Source organism: Lepisma saccharinum, chromosome 30 (assembly GCF_977018435.1).
Source record: "Lepisma saccharinum chromosome 30, izLepSacc3.1, whole genome shotgun sequence".
Taxonomy (NCBI): domain Eukaryota; kingdom Metazoa; phylum Arthropoda; class Insecta; order Zygentoma; family Lepismatidae; genus Lepisma; species Lepisma saccharinum.
In genome coordinates, this window is record NC_139258.1 from 8,458,204 (window position 1) to 8,481,583 (window position 23,380).

The following is a 23,380-nucleotide window of genomic DNA, read 5'->3' on the forward strand; positions in this document are numbered from 1 at the left end:
TTAACACTACAATATTATTATGAATATTTTTTAACTGATTTGTTTTTTTATTTGTTGAAGAATTTACTTGAAGAAGTAGGACTGCTTTCTTCGTTATTTCTTTCTGGTGCTAATGACGTATTTGGCATTCAAAGTTTCACTGCTTGAATTTATATCACGTGTAATATTTGAAAATATATTACTTTATTTTCAGGATAGTAATTAACGAGTGATGATGATAACAAAAGTTCTGGTATACCAAATGTCGCTCATAACAATATTAGCTGAAGTTGATCACTATATAAATCTAGACAATCAAAGAACTTTGCAGACCCTAATGACAAACATCTTGAATCAATTCTTTGTGGAAGAGAAGTGCATCGTGATAATACAAGAGGAAGGTTCATATTTAGAAATTTGTGTCAGAAATTTGACAGATTGCTTTACCCCGACAATTCACAGCATCTACACGTCATTTGAAGATGAAAACGCTGAAGAGTTCCTGCTACAGACAATGAATCTAGGATGTAAAGCCTTCTTAATTTTCTCAGAGCTTGTCTTAAATATTACTCGTACCATTAAAAAGGTGATGGTAGAATCTGAACAAAGAAGAGAACATAGATATCTTATTGTAATGAATTCAAGTTCTCATTTGGGGGGAGTTTGCATTGATCGTTCGTTTCTTAGAAGATCCCCAAACACACTCGTCGTGAAACCTTTGGCAAACAAGACTCTACATTCGGACAAAGGATTGGTTTATGAAATTCTGTCTCATCGTGTAGGAGACAATTTAGAACCCGCGGAAATTAGAACAATTGCGTATTGGAACGGAACCACTCCCCTTGGTGATTCTAACTTCTTTGCAGACAAATTGAAGAATCTGAATGGCGTTGCTTTGAAGATGAGTGTACTTCACCGCGATCCATACATAATCTTCCAAAATGACACCCTTGATGGGACTGACTTCAGAATAGCAACTGCGTTTTCAAACATGCATAACTTTACTTGGGATTTCGACATTTCTGAAGGTGAGTATGGATATCGGTTGGAAAATGGCACCTTCGTTGGATTCATAGGATCTGTTTTGTACGGACGGTACAGTGCTGGCATTCCTGGCATGTTTTCAACACATATCCTACATCCTCTGTTCGAATTGACAATACCATTTGTTCCATCATCTTTTACGTTGCTCACTCCAAAGCCTAAATACAACATCAGCTTGTGGTCCATACTCGAATCTTACGATCTTGTCACCTGGAGTCTTATCATAGCATTTGTTATAGTCAGTTCTCTCTGTCTGCACTGCTTTGCTATACTGTACCACAAGGCATTTCCTGAAGCAGTAATAAGTCCCTACACAGCTAAAACGTATGCTTTTCTGCACTGTGTAAGTCTGTTAGTGGGTCTTGGTGTAGAAGAATCTCCTGTCACACCCATAAGACATCTGCTACTGTCCACTTCGCTTGTTTCTATGCTATTGATTACTGGATTTAACTGCAAGATTGTATCTCATCTGACAATTCCTGTTTCGGATAAACCAATAGACACCATCGAAGAGTTTGTAAATTCCGGACTCAAATGGGGAACCGTAGAGCCAGGTTACATGGAACTTTTGACAGTCATGGAAGATGAAAATGTTCGAAAGATGATATCAAGGATCTTGGACGAGACTGACGGTCAGGTGCTGAACGATCTCGTGAAAACGGTAGTAATTGGGATAATGGCGGATAAGACCGTTTCAGGATACCTGTGTAATGCCGATTACCTGGATGAGAAAGCGCTGCTTAAGTTGCATCTTATGTAGGAGGAAATATCGTTGTATGTCAGTCTAATGACCGAGAGAAGATTTCTATTAATTGCGAAATTCAATGATTTTCTGAGAAGACTTCAAAGCAGTGGTATAATTTTTCAATGGGACAGAGAGATATTTAGGCAAAACAGACCCAAGAAATTTGATATACTGCGTGATACTGAAGTGAGTTCTCAACCAAAGCCCTTAATAATTGAACATGTACGAGTGTCATTTGCTCTAATGGGTATTGGATTACTGTTGTCATTATTTACACTAACAATTGAAGTGTTTATAAAGAGAGTTGTAAACAAATAGTGCGCACACTGTTTGAAATTCTCTAATACTATAGGTGGGTTTCATGGGACGTCAGGTTGCGCACAGTCGCCATGCTTGCGGCGCATTTTACGTGTCGTTTTATACATAACATGTCGTTACATATGCACCAACTGCACGTTTGTTCTAAATCACGAATGTCTACGTTAGTATCTCCCGCCAGCCGCTTACAAGAACTGGCTTCAATCATGGCTGCTAGATGCCACAATGCAATAGTTTGTGACGTACTTGAAACACACGTATGGAGTACTATTTTCATCAAGCCAATGAAATATTTATCTTAATTCTGAAGGTGCAATGATTGGTATACGTTGTGTTTCTAGCATGCAATTGTAAGCTATATCTTGTCAGCATTGGTTGTTCTTGCATAAATAAAACCCAATAAAAAATATTAGAATATATAACCTTGTAAACTAGCCACGCAGAGTGAAAAAGAAAATTATTACTTCAAGACACAGGTTTTTGAACCATACAAACATCATGTATATATACTCAATCTCTTCTAAAAAAAATACATATATTTAGTAAACATTATACTTTCGTTATAATTTCCAGAATTTAATTTTGCATCTTGTTTCAGCATTGAACAAGGTTGCACTCTTGTTCCCAATTCTCCGGAATCTGCGATGCTGTCACTTCTAAAAACTGATTCAAAGGACACATGACGTCACACCCTAGGACAGATATTTCCTGTACATCTGCTTCGAGGCCATTTTTGTACAGAACCTGCAGAAAAAAATAATAACAGTGAAGTTGGTTACGACGTACAGTCACGGACACTGCTGGGTTATAATGATTCCATTGAAAGTCAATGCATTCATTACAACCCAGAACTGTCCGTGACTGTACATAAGTTGATGATATTTTTGCATAAAATAATATGGAGCAAAGACTAAAACTCAGAAGGAAATGAACAAGGATAGAAAAACGTTTTTCAACGCCTACGATGTATAAAAATAATAACAGTATTTTGTTTCTATAGTGGATAAGGATAGAGGAGTTTGGTAGTCTAGTCGGTAAGGTGTCGGGCTGCCTCGCGGAAGACACGGGTTCGATTCTCGGGGTGGACGATATAAAGTCGGAGTTTTTCCGGCTCTTGGGTTGACCCAGCCTCAAATCAATGAGGGAGGGAGGTAAAGGTGGCCAAAGCGTGGCGGTTCGTGGTTGGTTTCTCGCTGAAACAGCCGTCACACTGTCGTCTCCTCAATTGGCGGAAGGCCTATAGAGTTATACCTTTTGCCATATAAATATCAAAACCAGACAGTTTTGCAGGCACCTTATGCCCACTATTTGGTAAACATTCTATTCCTGTTTCGTTTTTATCATTCTGCTTGCAAACATGGACCGTCTCATCAAAGAAGCAATAGCCATACACGGGGAAAAGGACAACCTCAACAGGGACACGGGACTCAAACTGGACCCAGCCTGGTTAGCGATAGTCGACTGGGAGCGCGGACGTCGGAGAAACGCCACCTGATTAGCCCGCCACCTACACAGGACCCCTCCCACACCAAATACATATAACGTCACCCTGACGTATCTCTGAACTTCATTACCTGAAGATGAGTGACGTTTGTTGTCGAAATCTCGAAAGCCTTTCCGGAAATCACCTGGCTGATTGCCCGAGAAAACCTCTTCAATATTCGCCGCCAGGAAAGCTTCAAGAATTATTTTAGGGACGCAGAATATTTTCTGTTTCCAGTGTAAGGGGTAACCCTTTCTAGACACACCCATAGGCGCCGCCACATCAAGGCAAGGAGGGGCATTTGCCATCCACTTCTTCCTGATTTTTTTTTTTTTTTTTGTTTAATCGGTAAGCCCATTAAAGAATGTACTTGGTTAAATAGACCCATTTCTCTGAGTTTTTCCTATTGTATAGTTATCAACTGTATAATTAAAATTGTCAACATCATTGATTGATTTAGTTTATTTTACTTCGCGTTTGTGCCTCTTGGCTAATTTGTAAAGATGGGAATGAGTGATGAAATGATGAAACTGATGAATGGATATTCACAAACAAACCAAGCCCGAGCGGGATTCGAACCCGGGATCTTGGCGTCGCAGCGCGATATGCTAACCACTTTCTTTTTTATATATACTTTCCTACAATATTCCTCATGAGGCGTAACTCTCATTTCCTCAATTTCTTCGACAAGTTGATTTCAAATTGTAACGAAGCAGGGTTGTTCAGCAAATGGAGGAAAGATACAGTATTAGGAGTTAGGGGCAGAGCAGAGAGACTTGTCAGCTTCAGGAAAGACAATAAACTTGTTGTACTCAGCGTTCATGATTTAGTGGGCGCATTTCTTTTGCTTGCATTTGGGTTGATGTTTAGTTGCATTAACTTCTTTCTAGAAATTATACTGCACCGTTGTTATGTAACAAGATGTATGTGACTAATGCCATTGTGACAGGTGTGACATTCAGACAAATTTATATTAATTTCTCATTGACTTCCTTATTACCTTAAGACATATAACTCTTACAAATTCAAATAATATTATTTTCCTTGATGAATGTTATTTAATTTCAGAATATTCCTCCACCATCTCAATTTTGTGACAGATGTGACACTTCTGAGTCTAGACTTCGGGACTTTCCCCAGGCTTTCAGAAAACACTCTGAAATATATGGGTTTACTAATACAATTTTATATTATTTTCACAAAGTTTTTTTCGGCATTTTGATGCTTTCAGTTTATAAAAATATTACTACTTATTCTTTTAATAAACATTTTTTGCCTGAGACGTGTGTGATAAACTTTATGACGGGTGTGACACGATCATGCACATTATTTACTTTCTAGGATTATGGAAAATTGCAAACAGTAAGAAAAATATCATAAATATATTCATCAAAGTGAGGTTCATTTGAGAAATGAAGTATGATACTTCGGAGCTTAAGATATTAATATTAGACAATTAGAATAAAATTGGAATGTAGTTTTCTTAAGGTATAATACTACATCATAATGAAACTACATTAAGTGGAAACACTCATGTAAAGCCCCACTTCTACCATAAGGGGTAATAGACATGATATTTACAAGCCATGAAACTAATGTTTGTTTTAATAAGTTCAAATTCTCATTGTTTTCTCTTTGATTTCATATGTAATAATGGATACTCTGCGTAAAAATAAAACAACCTCGTTTGTCCATTTTTACTTGGAATGGCTCATGTGCATTTGCTAATATTTAAAGTGTCTGGTTACTTGTTGATCTAATTATATTTGCTTTGGTCTAAATCATATGATTGTCAGTAAACTAGCAGATCTATCAAAGAGAGTAAGTACTTTTTTTTCGTCTCCTCTTGGAGTCACATGTTATTATCGTTAGTAACTATTAACTTATTGTGCCAACCCGTAACAAACCACTCTGGAAGGGTTAGGAACAAGAACGAAATACAATAGTGTCGATCATCTTGAACTGCCTTTTGACAACTGATATTCCATGTGTTTTGTTTTGATTATGACTTTCGATTCCTTTTTCTAGTATTCGAAAATAATCCATACTCGTACGATAAGTTCCAACTTTTATATATCTGCAAGGAATCATAACACATATTATTTGAATTTGCGAAATGCAACTTTTACAATTATCAGGTTTTAACGTTTCTGATGACGTTACAATTACATTATCTGTATGTCGTATTTAATTTTTCTCAGTGTGACTTTAATATCCACTATTACAAATAAGGCATATGAATTACTATTGAAAGAAATGTTGATATGTACGTCTGTGTTATGTGCAATAAATGTAGAGATCTTTTGCATATTATTATTATATTTGTGATGTTATCTAATCTGACAAGGGACCGTCATTTTCAGTTCTAATGTTTATACACATAAATTACAATCTTAACCTTTCCAATAACATGAAATTGTTTCAATACTTAAGCATGTATTTGGAAATCATTTTTAACAAGAAAGTCATGAAACATTTACATAAGAGAAAGAGATTAATATGTATAAAAACATTACAGACTTCAATGGAAGACAGGCACTCAGATTCATAATGTAATCCAGAGAATTACATTGGTAACGTTGTCGCCATGTAATGAAGGTCTACCGAGTTCGATACCTTATGGAGGTACATTGTACAGTGCTTCGTATCTCACATTAAACTTTAGGTCCAGTCCAGATTAGCATATCTTTGTATAAAGTGTGCTCAAAAACACAAGCTCAATCCAAAAATTAGAAATGAATCAGCCATTATTATCGTTTTTAGGGTGAGCGATGGTGCAGTTTCCTTCGTCTTAGGAAACATCTTACTACTTCAAAAATGTAGGTTTCTAGAGTAAGTAGTAAGCAGAATTGGAGTAACGGAAATGCTCTTCGGAGAGAATCCACAAATAGAGTTCTCAGATTCTTCGCCTTGACTATTAAACTTTTTCTTAGAAAAGGATTGCTGTCTAGAGAAATCCAAGACGTCTTTCTTCAACATATCCAACAGGCCTGATGTATGGCAGGTTTCCACAATGAAGTGGAAGGAGCTGAAGGATGGAATTCTTGGTCTTGGAAGGAACACTTCGGGAAGCGCGGGAACTGCTTCCTTTAGTTTATGAGCAATAGTTTTACCAAAGGAATCGAAATGGCGAAAGTAGTTTGTGATAGAGTTCAGTGCAGACTCGGAACTAATATTCCCAAATTACGTTTTGTTCAAAATTTTCTGCTTTCAAGAATCCAATTCGCTCTTACAGTAGCTGCAAGTTTAAGTACTCGAAATATCCACCAAAAGTCAATCTGGACATTGTTTATGTATGGATACCTTTTAGGCTGAGTCAGAAAGCCATAGAGGGAACCAAGGTATCCGGTCCTCAAAACGAGAGATATGAACACCCACAAAATAACCAGGACCCTTGGAACTCAGGTATTTTGAGGGAGGGTGATTGAGATTCCAAGAAGAATGGATAAATTGTACAAGGATACAGAATGCACAGTAAAGTCTCCACTCTCAAGGACCTCCACAACTTTCGCAATTATTAAACGTGTTAGGAAGAAGCTGACACTTAAGTCCCACGGAATGTGTTGAAATAGTAGAAACAGGCTCATCCATACAGGACAGAGTTTATGTTGGGGCACAACCATGGGAGTATATATAGCTCACGTGAAGGGGAGATTCAATTAGAGTTCCTATATTTCGTAAGTGAAAATCCGGGACACTACTGACCGGTAGCTTGTTGGGGAGCGGGGGGGGGGGACTGGACCCGGTAAAGTTGTATGTATACAAAATATAATTGTCATTTACATCACACATTGTGTGGGAACTTTAGTTGAAAACTGCGGACTGAACACATAGGCACCCAAACACTAACTCCTTATAGTAAGCAGGTTACTATACAATGGAAGAGAATCGTAACTGAAATTCAGCACTGTTAGCAGGCGGAGGCGCCATCGTGAAGTCAAAGATGTTTGCATTACCGTCTGTATCTCGTTAACTCTTGTTTTATAGAGAGAGTGGTTCAATGTAGAGTTAGATTATTTGGTAAATTAAGCATTTTAAAATTACGTCCACTCATTTAAATATAAAAAAAAGTTTAGGAAAGTAGGATTCTTAATCATTTCTTCTTTTCCACCCTATACCAGAACATTTGTGCATCCGGAAGAAACTATTCGAAATACCGGGACAAATGATACCATTCCGGGATTGTCTCTGAGAATCATGGAAGTATAGCGTCCCTAGGTATGATCTGGCTATCAAAATCCACTCTGCCACCACATGAAAGGTCACACAACTATTAAATTAAGTCTATCTACGAACTTCTAACTTTTCTACATAAAATGAGGAGAAAATGCTTTTGAAAAAGCTAATCCCAGCTTATCTTTAAAAAAACATTACAATGCTAGAATTAGTACTTTCCTCCTTGCTACAATATTTTAAATAACATCAATGGTGTTATTATAATATTCGCATGTGTGTACACTTAACAGTACAGAGTCCATTAGTCGAAGATCTCCTATTGAATTGCAAGGTCATTATTTCAACCTCTTTAATGTTAAACACATCCTCTCGGGTGTTGAAGATCAAACTGGCAGTGTAGACAAGATCACCAACAATTTGTGCATATTTAAGTACAAGAGCTTGTCACAATTTTCTACTGCCTGCGATGCAGACCCTGGACGTGTCTCTTCAATTACTATTTGCCACACCACATTTTTCATTCAGATTTGAAAATGTAAAAAATATCAACCAGGGCATTAAACATTTTGACACACTGTTCCAATGAATGAGGAATGGACATTTCATATTGGAATAAGTTGTTGCAATTTTTCAATGTTGACTGTGTTCAGAGAAAATTCGGTTCATTTCTATTTCAAAATCGTCCAGAAATGGACAACAATAAAGTTTCTATTATTAGTGCATACGATTTCACAAGTCACCCTACTGAGCATTGATCATTTTCTGTCTATCTTGTGTCAAACAACTTGAGAACCTTACAGTACTTCCTACCTATCTTGCACTGCATTTTTTACAACCAAATTACTTTGAGAAGATTGATTGATTGATTTGCATTATTTTACTTCGCTTTTTGTGCCACTTTTGGCTAATTTCCGAAGATCGGGATAGCGATGACATGATGAATTGAGGAATGGACACCCACAAATGCCCATGCCCATTTCGGGTTTCGAACCCGGTACCCACGATGTGTTAACCAAGGAGGGCTGCTCCCTTGAGAAGACTCGAGTGGAAAAAAAATATAACTGATTTGAAAGTCTGAATATCGCAGAAATTCAACAGAAATGGGCAATAGCCAGGGTTAAAATGTACAAAAATTGCTTTTGGACACTTCTCTGAAATTATCAATCTATCTCACCCCCTTAATTCTACCACCCATTACATCAGCACCATCGTATCCTTCACCAACTATTTTTTCTTCTAAATCCACACCCACTCAACCCAGAGATAGTAGAAGAACTAATAGCTGAAGCTAACCCAGATGCAGTTACAATCTCCAACAGGGACAAGTTTCCCATTCCGATCTAAAGTTTGGAAAATTGTTTATCGACTTTCGACAGCTGGGAAATTTCAAATTGTCAAAAAATTAGAACCTGAGGAATACTTAAATCTTGAATGGTAAAAATCATATCGGGAACTTCTAATGAAATTATAATGTTCGCGCTATAAGTTCACAAGCAGCTGCTTCGGGCAGAAATTACATGTGGCATTATAGAATTCGTGAAATGTCAAGAGTTTTCTGAGTATTTTCCACAGAAATTCCGAAACTATGAGGAAAGTGCAGACATTTACTTTCCAGTTCCATCTGGTGTGTGGAATTAATTTCTCTCTCATCCGTATCCCATTCTATACGTTTCTAATTTATAAGAAAATAAGTCTGAAGAAATGTTTAAGAACCCGTCTCTGCGCATAGCGGATAGAACAGATAAATCTGGTGATTTTACTGAAACCAAGGGAGGGGGGTGTTGGACCCGTTGGAACCTCCTTTAAATACATCCAAGGGCACAACCAACACTATCCGGTTGTGGTTCCTCGTAATTTTCTAAATTGTCCTGCTATATAACTAAGACTCGCACTGGTCGTGTGTGCTCGCTGGTGTGACCTTTGTTCACAGTAGTGGGAAAGTATATAGGATAAACCCGAGAAAGTATGAGGTCTTGCCTGTGCTAAAATTAGGCTAAGTTGCCTATAAAAGCTTATTGCTCAAGTGTTCTCCTCTATCAAATTTAAGATTTTTGTACAAGAAAACTTTTTGAGAAAGTATGACCCCCCTCTCAGATTGATTTGGCTATACCTGAATCTGCCACCTACCCACCCACACCCACCCACACCCACCCACATATATATTTACTTCCGGTCCATTTCTGGTTTATTTTTGGTTTAAATTTAGAATATTAATATGTTAACTCAAATATTTTAATTCAGGACCAGGCTCAACTTGTTTATCTAATACTAAACACAATGTATTGTGCAGAAGTCTTCTAGAATTGCTCTGTTTGGTTTCGCGTGAGTATTTTTATCTTGAGTGCATTTTAATATTACCTACACTGGCCTGTCACTTGCTTAGCCACTACTCTGTAGATATTTTTATCTTGAGTGCATTTTAATATTACCTACACTGGCCTGTCACTTGCTTAGCCACTACTCTGTAGACATATTTATCTTGAGTGCATTTTAATATTACCTACACTGGCCTGTCACTTGCTTAGCCACTACTCTGTAGATATTTTTATCTTGAGTGCATTTTAATATTACCTACACTGGCCTGTCACTTGCTTTTAGTTTAGCTATTAGTTTTTACAACCTGTTATTTATTAAGTATAGAATTTTGATTTGAACCCCAAATAATCTGATATAATAAACCTAGGATAAAAAAATACTCACACACTAAATATATACACTAAATACACAAAACATATTGCTAAACTTAATTGATATTTTATAATAAAGATAGAGTTTGAATTTAAACCCCAAGAAATCTTATAACTAATAATAAAAATGCCAAATCAAAAATATTGTAAACAATGCAATAAAAATATATCTAGCCCTAATTGTGCTAAGCATCAAAGAAATTGTGATCCTGAAAAATGCAGAATACTAACAAAAATATGCCCAAAATGCCATAGAAAATATAATCTGGAATATTTCTTATATAAACATAAAAATACTTGTTATGTACAACCATCTACATCTTCATCTGGTCTAAAAAGAAAACTTGAAACATCTAATAATACTAGATCAGCAAAAAAGCCATGCTATTCACCTATTCAAAGTAGTTTTAATAACCAACTAAAAGATTACCGTTTTATATCAGAGCCAAAATGTGATATTGAGAATTTTTTAAACAATATAAATCCTGATATGCAAGCTATTCTAAATGTACCAAATGGTTCTTATAAACTGTCTTTCAAATTTTTTGTACAATATAAGAAACCAAATGGAACAAAATTTACACACCCCCACATAACAGAAACTGTAGTTATATATTCAAATACAAATTTAGATGAAATAATAAACAGTTTGATAGATCAATTAATTATTAAACATTCTGAATTTGCAGCAAAAGAATCTGGATGGAGTTTATGTGGAAGTCCACACAAGTTTTATATTAATATTTCTAAATTTAACCCACTACAAGGTTCTACATATTTGCCATTACCTGCCAATATTAAAAACAAAAGAGCCGTGGTTAACATAGAAAATAATGATGAGAAATGTTTTTTGTGGTGTATTTTAGCTGCCTTGTATCCAGTTTTAAAACATCCAGAAAGAATAAGTTATTATAAACAATATGAAAATGATTTTAATGATGCAATGGAGGGCTTAGAATATCCAATGTCTGTTCAAAATATTGATAAATTTGAAAAAAAGGCTAGAAATATCAATGGTAAACCATTATCTATTAATGTATTTATTTGTTCCACTGGTACTGGGAATTGCTTGATAGAACCTCTCAGAATTAGTACACTTGATGATAATTTGGCCATCCCGATTGATTTACTCTTAATTGAGGCGGATGGCACATACCATTACACTCTAATACGCAATCTTGAAGCTTTAGTAAGAAAACAAATAAATAAATCTAATACAATATTCAAGTTGTGCCGAAGATGTTTAACTGTATTTGATGGTAAAAAAATAGTAAATGGGATTAGTGAAGTGAATGCAGAAATTGCTAAAAACAAGTTAGTTGAACATTTAAAATATTGTGGCAACCATAAACCTGTTCATATGCTTATGCCAAACCCAAGTGAAAATGCAAAATTCAAAAAATTTGAAGCTTTGTTGGAACACCCAGCATATATAGTTTGTGATTTTGAATCAAACCTCAAACCTCTTGCATTCTGCAACCCAGATCCTGATGAATCTTCAAGTACATCATACCAGGTACACGAACCTTCTAGTTTTTGTTATATAATTATACGGGATGGTGTAGCTAGTGAACCACAATTATATATGGGACCAAATGCTATCAAAGAATTTGCACATAGAATAGAAAATGAGTGCTATGACATAGCATCTAATATTTTATTAAAATCAAGACCTATGATACCTTTAACACAAGAACAAATTGAAAATTTTAAAAATGCAGAAAAATGCCTGGTATGTGATTGTGAATTTTCAGATACAAATATCAAGGTAAAACACCATTCCCATACAAATGGTAAATTCTTAATGGCTCTGTGTAATAACTGTAATATTAAGATCCAGAGACCAAAATTTGTCCCGATATTTTGCCATGGTGCATCTAATTATGATTTTCATCATCTGATCAGGTACGAGGGGTTTGACAAGCAGAATTTAAATATTTTAGCAGAAAATGATGAGAAATATATAGCCATTAGCAAGATAATTAAAGTTAATGGTGTTCCTATTCACTTAAGATTTCTTGATTCATATAGAATTCTGTCGGCTAGCTTGGCTACTTTGGCCAGTCAATTATCTGATGACCAATTTAAAATTACTTGTAACATGTTTCCAAATCAGGACTTGAAATTAATTAGGCGAAAAGGTGTATACCCATATGACTATGGTACAGATTTTTCTAAATTTGATGAGTGTTCTTTGCCACCACAAAAAGCATTCTATAGTAAACTCAGGGCATCCGAAATTACTGATGAAGATTATCACCATGCCAAGTTGATGTGGACCAACTTAAAATGCCAGACACTTGGTGACTATCATAAGGCATATTTAAAACTTGATGTAACTATTTTAGCCGATATACTTCAGGCATTTAGAAAATCTTCAATAGAAAGTTATAAGCTAGATCCAATTTATTTCTATAGTGCTCCAGGGCTAGCATGGTCTGCAATGTTTTTTAAAACTAAAATGCAATTAAATTTAATCCAAAATCAAGATATGTATCTATTTATGGAACAGTGTATAAGAGGAGGGATGGTGCAATGCTCTCAGAGATATGCCAGGGCTAATAACAAATATATTTCTAATTATGATCCAGAATTGCCATCAAATTATATACTTTATGTAGATGCTAATAATTTATATGGGCATGCTATGATGGATAAATTGCCATATGCAGGGCTTGAGTGGGTTGAAAATTTTAGTATTGGGAATCTTCAGGAATTTGATGACAGTCACTATGGTCTATTCTTAGAGGTTGATCTGACAATTCCTGAAGATTTACACAATAAGTTTTCTGATCTGCCCCCAATTTCTGAGGTTGAGTGTTCACCTAATTCTAAACAAAAAAAGCTAATGATGACTTTGGAATCAAAACAGGATTATGTAATATATTACAAAAACCTGCAGTTTTTGATACATCATGGTGTTAAAGTAACTAAGGTTGGCAAAGTTTTGAGGTTCAGGCACTCAAGATGGTTGAAACCATATATTGATACGAACACCGAGCTTCGAACATCTGCAGTAAGCCAATTTGATAAATCATTGTTTAAATTAATGGTCAATTCAGTATATGGCAAAACTATAGAAAATGTTCAAAAGCATACTGATGTTAAATTAGTTACCGACCCCAGCCGGAGCAAAAAATTAGTGGCAAAGCCGAATTTTAATTATAGAAGAATTTATGATGACAATATGGCACTTTTTAATATGAAAAAAAAACAAAAATTAAGTTTGATAAACCTATTTATGTAGGGGCGGTGATATTAGAATTGGAGAAATTACATATGTTAAAACTTTATTATGATGTGTTAAAACCTTTTTATGGTGATCGTATAAAATTAATGTACATGGACACAGATAGTTTTATTCTTGATATTCAAACAGAAGATGTTTATAAAGATATATCACATCCTGAATTAATTAAATATTTTGATACCAGTGAACATTCAAAAATTCAACCCCACAACAAAAAGGTGCCTGGCAAGTTAAAAGATGAGACCCTTGGCGATGTTATTGTAGGATTTGCTGGGTTAAGGGCCAAAATGTATAGTTTTAAACCATGTAGTGGTGGTGTTACTAAAAAAGCCAAGGGCGTTGGTAGAGTAATTGTAGATAAAGAGCTTGAATTTAAAGATTACGAAGATTGTCTTAAATCAGATAGGTTAATTAGAACATCAGAATGTAGAATCCAGAGTGTGGATCATTTGTTGACCACAAATATTGTAAGAAAAGTGGCTCTGGATGTATTTTATCATGTGGCATACATACTCTACCGTGGGGTCATTGTGACCTGAGAAGTGATAAACAATGCCCAATAACAGAGCATGATTTGAAATAAATAAAACATGCCAATGAATTTATTTGGATTTAAAAAACAAGATATTATGGACTTGCCGACACCAGCCCCCTCTCCTGATATACAATCTAAACTAAGTGGTTTGTTAATTATTCATTTGAATAGCATACTTACAGATGTTGATGATAAAACAGGTAAAACATTATACATATTTAATAATAATTTAAATCATTACCAATTACCTATAGGTGGTCAATTACAATTTATTACAACTCTCGAGGGTGATGTCAAAATTTCAGTAGGGAGAAATATTTATAGAATTAAGCACTCAAACATGATTTCTGGTACTGTATATACCGTCTCTGCCGGTGATTGTTTATATATTGAGGTCCCGGGATATTATGACAAACTTATACCTTTTTTTATAGAATTAAGAATTAGATATTTTATAATAAATAACCCCTAAAATAAAATGAAAACAAAAATGCCTAATGATATATTTGGCCATACAAGACATGAAGATCACAGTGATGAGATTCTAATGCTTGATGTCAGAGTCAAAAAATTAAGAAGTGATTTACAAGTTTTACAAAGCACACTTAATGCCAGTCTTCAACTAGAAATTACAAATTTACAATCACAATGCATGGACCCTCTTCTTAAAATTGATTCAGAACTTAAATTATTGCTTCAAAAATATACTGATTTGGCAACATTGGATAATTTTCAAAATTTAGAGGAGGCTATAGCAACTCTTCAAGCCAAATTAAAAACTCAGAATACCAACTCTGAACAATTGAAACAACAACTAGAAGAGCAGATTAGTAGTGTCCAGGCACAACTCCAAACAATTGTCAAAACCATAAAGTCACAAAAAGATTTTGATCTAGTAATTTCCACTCTAAAAGAACAAATTCAATCACTACAAATACCTAATCTGGACTCCTTGAACAATGCCATATCTGAGGTTAAAGAAAAAATTGAGACACTTGAAAATTTTATGAACAACTTACCATCTTCTGATGCTCTGAGTGTTATAACTCGCAGTGTAGCTAACATCAAGCTGCAACTTGAGACATATGAAGATTTTGGAAAAATTCAGAGTACCATAACCCACCTTGAAGGTATCATAGCAGCAGTACAAAGTGATCTGACAAATGTACAAGAAACACTAGAATCTCGCTTGCCTGGTATTGTAGACACTCTTGTCAGTGTTCAGCAACAAATCACAAAACTTGAAAACCTCAACACCGAATCTGAGCTATCTCATTTTCATCACTTGATCGATGATATCCAAACAAAACTTGAAATTTTACAACAATCGACACCTACTCAGGCAGACATAACCCTGCTCCAAGATGCTATGCATAGTGTGGCTGACGCTAGTGAATTAAATAGTGTGAAATTAGCACTTGAATCTTTGCAGAATACTGTATCTAATTTGCCTACATCTCAGGAACTTAAAAATATTAAAAGAGCAGTAAATCGCATACTGAAATAAGAATATATCAAGAATATCCAGACAGAGATCAAACAACTTACTCAGACAGTGGCCACTCTTCCAACTAATCAACATATTAATGAACTTTATGCTTTGTTTGAAGATATCAGAAGACAAGTCCATGATCTTACTGCCCAAAATTCTAAAGTGGCAGTTGTTGAAAATTTACAGCAAATTGTAGCTAACATCAAGCAACAACTAGGGACCATGGAATCCAACCAAGCAAATACTCTGTCTGTTTTTGCCACCCAACTTCAAGAAATTATCCAACAATACAAAAAACTTGCTGTAGACATAAGAATAAAACCAGGCCACGATGAAATTGTGGACTATCAAGGACTATCAACGAGCATCTTGAATCTGTAACAAGTAGATTGCTTACAGCAGAAAGAGAAATAACTGGCCTAATCGAGAATCCTAAGCATACAGTAATTCTTGAATTAAACAGTATCCCTAACAATGAATATAATTCAGATGTTAAACCACTTCATGAATGTCTCGATAACTCTGTTGTTGTATTTGATGATATTATATTAGAAAACCAAAACAAGGTTAGAAATTTCTTTACACAGGGCCGACACAAAAACATAGATTGCTTCTACCTGGCACAGACTTTTTCTAAAATACCAAAACAATTGATAAGAGACAACAGCAATTTTATATGTGTGTTTCATTAAGACCATACCAACCTCAAACACATACATGATGAATATGTAGGTGGCGACTTGAGTTACAATATTTTTTCTAAGTTTTGCAGTTGGTGTTGGAACCAGGATAGTTATGGGTTTGTTACAATTGATATAACAAGAAAACCTAATAATGGTAAATATAGAAATAAAATTAACAATTTTCTAGATATTGAAACATATAAAAATAACCATGAAAAGACCAATTATTGATAATCTTAAATTAAGAGACTATCTTGTAAAAAGATTTAAGGGATGGAAAGTAGAAAACCGAGGAATCTATGAACAACACAAGCGCACAGAACAGCCGATTATTGATGCTATTAGTGAATTAGGTAAAAATATCAAAACTGTTACAGAGCAGAATCAAAATTTGATCACAGAGCTTGTACCTGTAGCTGCTAGGAACATATTAGATTATCCAATCACCCCACTTTCTAGTATTCATACACCTAGTCCTGTTGCTCCTCGAAGAATTGAGGCTACTCAGGATCCTATTGAATTGGGTCTTCTTGCTCAAAAATATTTAAGTACACCTAAAGACAACAAAGATGAGGTTTTAGGTTTATATGCTGACACAGAGGTTGATGGTAGCCTCATACATAGAATTGGCAATTTTAGGGTAACATTTATGGGAGATGATCTAATAGTATATTCAGAATCTCATCTTGGAGAAAAAGGTGGTTTTGTTTAATATCTTGGCACACCTGGATTGTGGGAACTGATGACTAGGAAGAGACCTGGCAACTATACAGATCAAGATTATGAGCCTTACAAAGAAATATTAATAAAATCAGATGCTTTATACCAGAACAATGATCCCACACAAAAAAGAGTCAAGTCTAGCAGTGGAGCAAAATACAACAACTTAATCAAGCCCATATGGTCACAGATCAAGACGGGTAGTGGGATCAAACAATACAACACCTTGCCTAAAGAATTTGTCTGGGTTGACGATGTCAGGAAACTTGTAGATAGATTACTAGTGATAGCTGGGGAAGAAAATGCCGGTAACCACAATTTTTACAATGAAAAGGTTGGAATTATGGACATGATAAGCACCAAATTGTATAATTTTATAGTAAATGACACTAAGGGCATTGGATATCTTATAAAAATTATTAATACTCTACCACCTAAATTTTGGAATATCTCCGAGGGTCGGGGGCTGGTTAATGACATCATAAACAAGTTGCCATTTGAGCTACATATACCAGGCTATCAGTATTGTGGTCCAGGTACCAAAGTAGATCATAGATTAAACAGAGGTGACCCTGGTGTTAATCCCCTAGATGCTGCATGCAGAGACCATGACATAGCATACAACACACATACCGATCTTGACAAGCGACATGTAGCAGACAAAAAATTAGAAGAGGCTGCCTTTGGTAGATTTGTAAGCAAAGATGCTTCTTTGGGTGAGAAAATAGCAGCATTGGGGACCACCATAGCTATGAACACTAAACAAAAATTGGGGTGCGGGTTGTAATAAATTAAGTAAATTAGTTACAATTTAATTGAACTAGTTAATCCCAGAATATGTATATAATAAACCAAAAAAATGAAGGCCAAAGGTGTTATGTATCAGATACCTTATGCAGGTCTTAAATGTCTTAAAACTATTGATAGTCTTCTAACCAAAAAGCAGCGCAAGAAGAAAAGTTCTTGTCTTGCCAAAGGACATGGTATGAAATTATTACTTACTACCCCACAATTAAAAAAATTACAGCAATCTAGAAAAAAATCACATATAGGTGGATTCATATTTAGTATCCCAGCTATTTTAGCAGCACTCGGTGCAGTTGGGAGCTTGGCTGGGGGATCGGCTGCCATAGCAAAAACAGTAATAGATGCCAAGAAAAATAAGGCAGAATTAGATGAACAAAAGCGCCATAATCTGGCCTTAGAAAAACAAGGCAAAGGTGTTAAAAAAGTTATGAATAAGTTAAAAAAAAACAAGAGCCGCTTACCAACCAAGATATTGAAGCTTTAATAAAACCACTAGGCATCAAAAATTTTAGAGGAGTATACATGTCCGATTCTTTACCAGAACAACCACTCAAAAAAGAGTGTGGCATAGTTAATTTGGATAAGTACAAAAATCAGGGTACTCACTGGATTTGTTATCTTAAATATTTAAACAATGAGGCATTTGTGTTTGATTCATTTGGAGGTGTTCCACCTGAGAATTTAGTAAAATATCTAAAATCAACTAATCTTTATTATAATAATACCCGTGTTCAAAATTTCAAAGATATTAATTGTGGACATCTGTGTTTATCTGTTCTTAAATATCTGTCTCAAATAAATAAACCATCAATTGAAACTTTTCAAAAAGTTTTGTGGTATCTAAAACATCATGGGGGTATTCCATCTTACCAGCCAAAATTCAATATTGAAACTCAAACTACATGATGATATAGTATATCCCAAAACAATAGCTCTCAGAGCATTTTATGGCATGTATTTGATACCTAATATTACACACCACAACAACAAAATTGCAGTTGGTGACCAAAAAATTGTGATCACTCCAGGCCAGTATAATTTGTCTACTCTAAATGCTCAGTTACCCAGAGGTATATTGTTAACTCAAAATTCTGTCACTCACAGAGTAGAAATTGTGTCTGCTACAGAAAAAGTAGATCTGGGTACTATAGGAGAGTTATTAGGATTCGAGAACAACACAAAACTTGAACCAGCCATTAAACACACTGCTATTAATATACCTAAATTCTTAGCCATAGAAACTCTAAATATTCACTGTAATGTGGCCGAGGGTATGATCACCAAATCAAATGGCATAGGCACTCACAAACAAACTGGCATTATTGCAACATTCAAACCTAACTCTGAATTTATGGAACCGATCATCTACACTCCATCACCAACATTATATTTTCCTGTGTGCCATAATAGAATAGATTATATTGAGTTGATGGTCACTAATGAAAAAGAAGAATTAGTTGACTTTGCTGGAGCCACAACAACTGCTATCATAGAAATTAATATTTAAATAAAAATACATACAAAAAATAAATAAATAAATAAATAAATAAAATGGAAAATATTGAGAGTTATGAGTTACAATCATTCCCTCCAAACCGGAGGACTTTTGCAAATTTAAATCAAGCCAACACAGAAATTGAGGTTGACCTTGATGTAGGAGATGGGTTTATACACCCTCACAGAGCAGACCTATACATTAAATTTGATGTTGTCAAGCTCGATGGTACAGATTATCCAGCTAACACACATATAAGATTGGTAGACAATTTTGTGCCACATCTGTTCTCTGAAATTGAGATCAGAAAACATGGTGTTGTTATAAACAGAATAGACTACCCTGGTATTACATCTACTGCTTTGGCCACACTAAAATTATCCAAGACCGAGGCCTCATACTACAAAATAGGTGGATTTGAAGCTGGTGATAAAATAATATCTAAGAGTCACACAGTATTATTTCCTATGCGCCTATTGCCAGGATTCTTCTCAGATTACAAAGATATTATGTGGAAGGGTGGTTTAAGAATTACATTTAGAAGATCTGCCAATGATAATAATGCTTTAATGAGGTATAGTTCATTACATTCTACTGGGGCAGCGTTGCCTAATACCTTACCTGATGAAGGCAAATGCCTTATTCAGACTATGGAGCTAAGAATTCCAGTAGTTGAATATGAAGCCAGTTATGCTCTTAAATACAAAGCAGATATACTAAAAAATCCACAGATACCTTTACAATTTTATACATATCAATGTGTGCAGAAGCCTGCCACTGGTAGCTATTATGAATTTGATGCTACAAACTCATTCTCCAGTATACAATATGACATGCCAGATTTTATGGTGGTACTGTTTCAGACCGGAAGACACAATAATCAAGAAAAAAATTCAAGTAAATTTGATAACTGCAACATCAAAAACATATATCTTAAAAATGGCAGAAATGAGGTGTTCCCTAGAGAAAGTTATAATTTAAACATGTCCAAGGATGATTTCCTCAAATTATATCAAGCATTTACAGCATTCAAAAGGGTTACAATTGGGAATACTGACATGTATTACTCACCAGATGAATTCAAAACACAGAGACCTATGTCTGTCATCAACACTTCAAAAAGATAACAAGTTGTGGTTAATGACAGGACAAATATTAAAATTATCTGTGAACTCCATGAAACACTTCCTGATGATACCATGTGTAGTGTTATTCTTATAGGTGAAAAATCATATGTTTATGATGTAAGAAATGAAAGAGTCATAGAGCAATTCTAGTAGACTTCTGCACAATACATTGTGTTTAGTATTAGATAAACAAGTTGAGCCTGGTCCTGAATTAAAATATTTGAGTTAACATATTAATATTCTAAATTTAAACCAAAAATAAACCAAAAATGGACCTGAAGTAAATATATATGTGGGTGGGTGTGGGTGGGTGTTGGTGGGTAGGTGGCAGATTCAGGTATAGCCAAATCAATCTGAGAGGGGGGTCATACTTTCTCAAAAAGTTTTCTTGTACAAAAATCTTAAATTTGATAGAGGAGAACACTTGAGCAATAAGCTTTTATAGGCAACTTAGCCTAATTTTAGCACAGGCAAGACCTCATACTTTCTCGGGTTTATACTATATACTTTCCCACTACTGTTCACTTTTTGGGTTTCTCCATGCTCTTAATGTCTTTGAAGAAGTCAGCATGTGTTATTGAAGTAAGGGTAACGAATAAGTACGGTCCGCCATTTGATAAGCTTAGAACGCAACGTTATGTGTGTACGTGCTCCAACATTGTACAAATACTCAAAATATTCTCTATTTTCTTAATAATAATAATGGAAAATACTGTCAGTTTCAAAGTAGTTAGAAGATTTACATTAACAATTTCAATAGTGACACCAAACTTGAAGAGTAACATTTACTTCTTTTACATTTTTAAAGATAATTGAAAAAAAATTTCCATTCATTCTTCGCAAATTCCTACCTTGCATCTGTAATAAATTCTGATGCTTATATTTTGAAATTCGAAAAGTCTAGCATAATTCACTTACAGTAGTCCTTGTAGTGAAAATAAACTTGATTTAAGTTCCCTAGCAACGTACGTTTCCATGGTCAACAACAAGCATGGTAAACTCTAAAGAATTGTTTGTTATTATACCTCTAAACATTTAGTTAAAACAACAACGATTTAGATATTTTGTGCATTGAGTATACCAATGTATACGAAATTGTATGTGGAATGAATCTTCTTCTGATGTAGATGTCACCCTTGTTTGAGGCACATTTCTTAACCATGGGTTGATTCATCTGTGTGATGTTGATCTGTGAGAAATCATGTACCTTGACAATGATGTCATGAATCATACAATGGGCGGAGGGGAATGAGTACGTGAAGATGGGTTGCTAAGGACATGAAAGAAGGTCATTTTCACCGTTAGAAAAGGGCCGATTAAGAGATTTTTTAATTTTCTCGGTCTATTGGGACAATTTCACGGGGATGATAATCGGGCAGCTTTTGTCTCCGGGGCTTCGTTCATGGAGAACATTTATGTCAGTGACAGGTGGGATTGGGGATATGGTAGGTGCCAGTGCCTTTCTAGATAATAAGTGTCCGTTGCTTCTTCCCCTGTTCTTTAACAGTTCCACGAATCAGGGTCAAATCCTAAATTTTGGGACTCCATCTAGTAATCGAACCCAGAGGCGCTCCTTCTAAGGGAAAGAAGGCGTACTGTTACGCTATTCTATTTAGCTTCGCATTTCTACAACTCTTGGCTAATCGCGACGATGAGGATGGGTGAAGTGACATTCACAAAGTGCACCCATGTCCAGGTCAGCATTCGAACCCGATGACTTCTGGCGTCGTGATATCTACCTCACCGTGGAGGTCGGCCCACGATGTGCTGTATATAATAAAAGTCACATATATCAATTTGATTAATTTGAAATGAGACCAAAATATTCCGTCTTATGTTAGGTAGCCTGGTCGATGTCATGAACATTCCCATTTACATAGGAGAGCCTACAAATTACATTTTCCATACTCATATATTTCCATTTTGTTCGTCTAAAGAGACAATATAAACTTTTAATCCAATTTTATTAATGTTCAATATCACTCTAGCTATCATTTTCTGTACATTGGCGATTCCCTTCATCTGAATAAAACTTCCCTACAAGAAAGTTGTTTTGCGGAAGAAATGTAATCCTTTTTATTGCTTTATCGACATTAGTTTTGTCTCGCCCTAAATATTTTTTTGTAATGTAATATTCATTGCAAAGTGATAGCAAATTGCATTTGCCATCTAAAGAAAAATGCATAAGCTGATCTTCTTAGTGCAACTAATGTATTATTCTAACTGAATTGTTTTAAGCAGTTTCCTTAGTCCAACAATTTAGTTACAACATCGCAGTCAGGGACAGCAAGGTTCGTGTATTATTTTTTTGTGATTGTTTATGGTTGATGTCATATTCACACTAAATAAGACAAGATTCATAATCAGTATAGTTGTTTTCATTCTGACGTTTCAGCCATTTTACATCTCTCTCTTGTAATGGAATTGAATGTTTGTAGCTACTTAGCTATCAGTACCTTTGTAGGTTTGTTCACGAGCTAGAAATTTGTTGCGATATGCGAAACCTTTGGAGCCTAACCGAATCTAGCAGCTCATTTCTTTGAAACTACACTAAAGTGACATTATTTTTAAAACAACAAAACGAGACATTTTCATATTTTACTGAAGGAAAAACGGGACGGCGATATGTACACATTTTAATATAGAAACTTGTTCGTCATAAATAATTATGTTTGAAAATTAATAAATAAATACTATATATACATAACATGTAGGTATACACTGCACTCCAACAAAGCAGTCCTTTAGAATTAGAAGTCATTCATCGATGTTGTCCTGCTGAGTGGATCTTATTCAATACATACTTATTTTCAAATAACATTTTGTAAACGTTTAGACA

The 23,380-nt window shown here is 35.1% G+C and overlaps 1 protein-coding gene across 1 annotated transcript; it reads left to right on the forward strand.

The window, feature by feature from the left end:
- The first annotated feature begins 241 nt into the window (after positions 1–241).
- LOC145981726 (glutamate receptor ionotropic, delta-2-like) lies at positions 242–1,783 on the forward strand. Its single transcript, XM_083115135.1, has one exon. The coding sequence runs from the start codon at positions 242–244 to the stop codon at positions 1,781–1,783; it is 1,542 nt and encodes a 513-aa protein (XP_082971261.1).
- Positions 1,784–23,380: the final 21,597 nt, after the last annotated feature.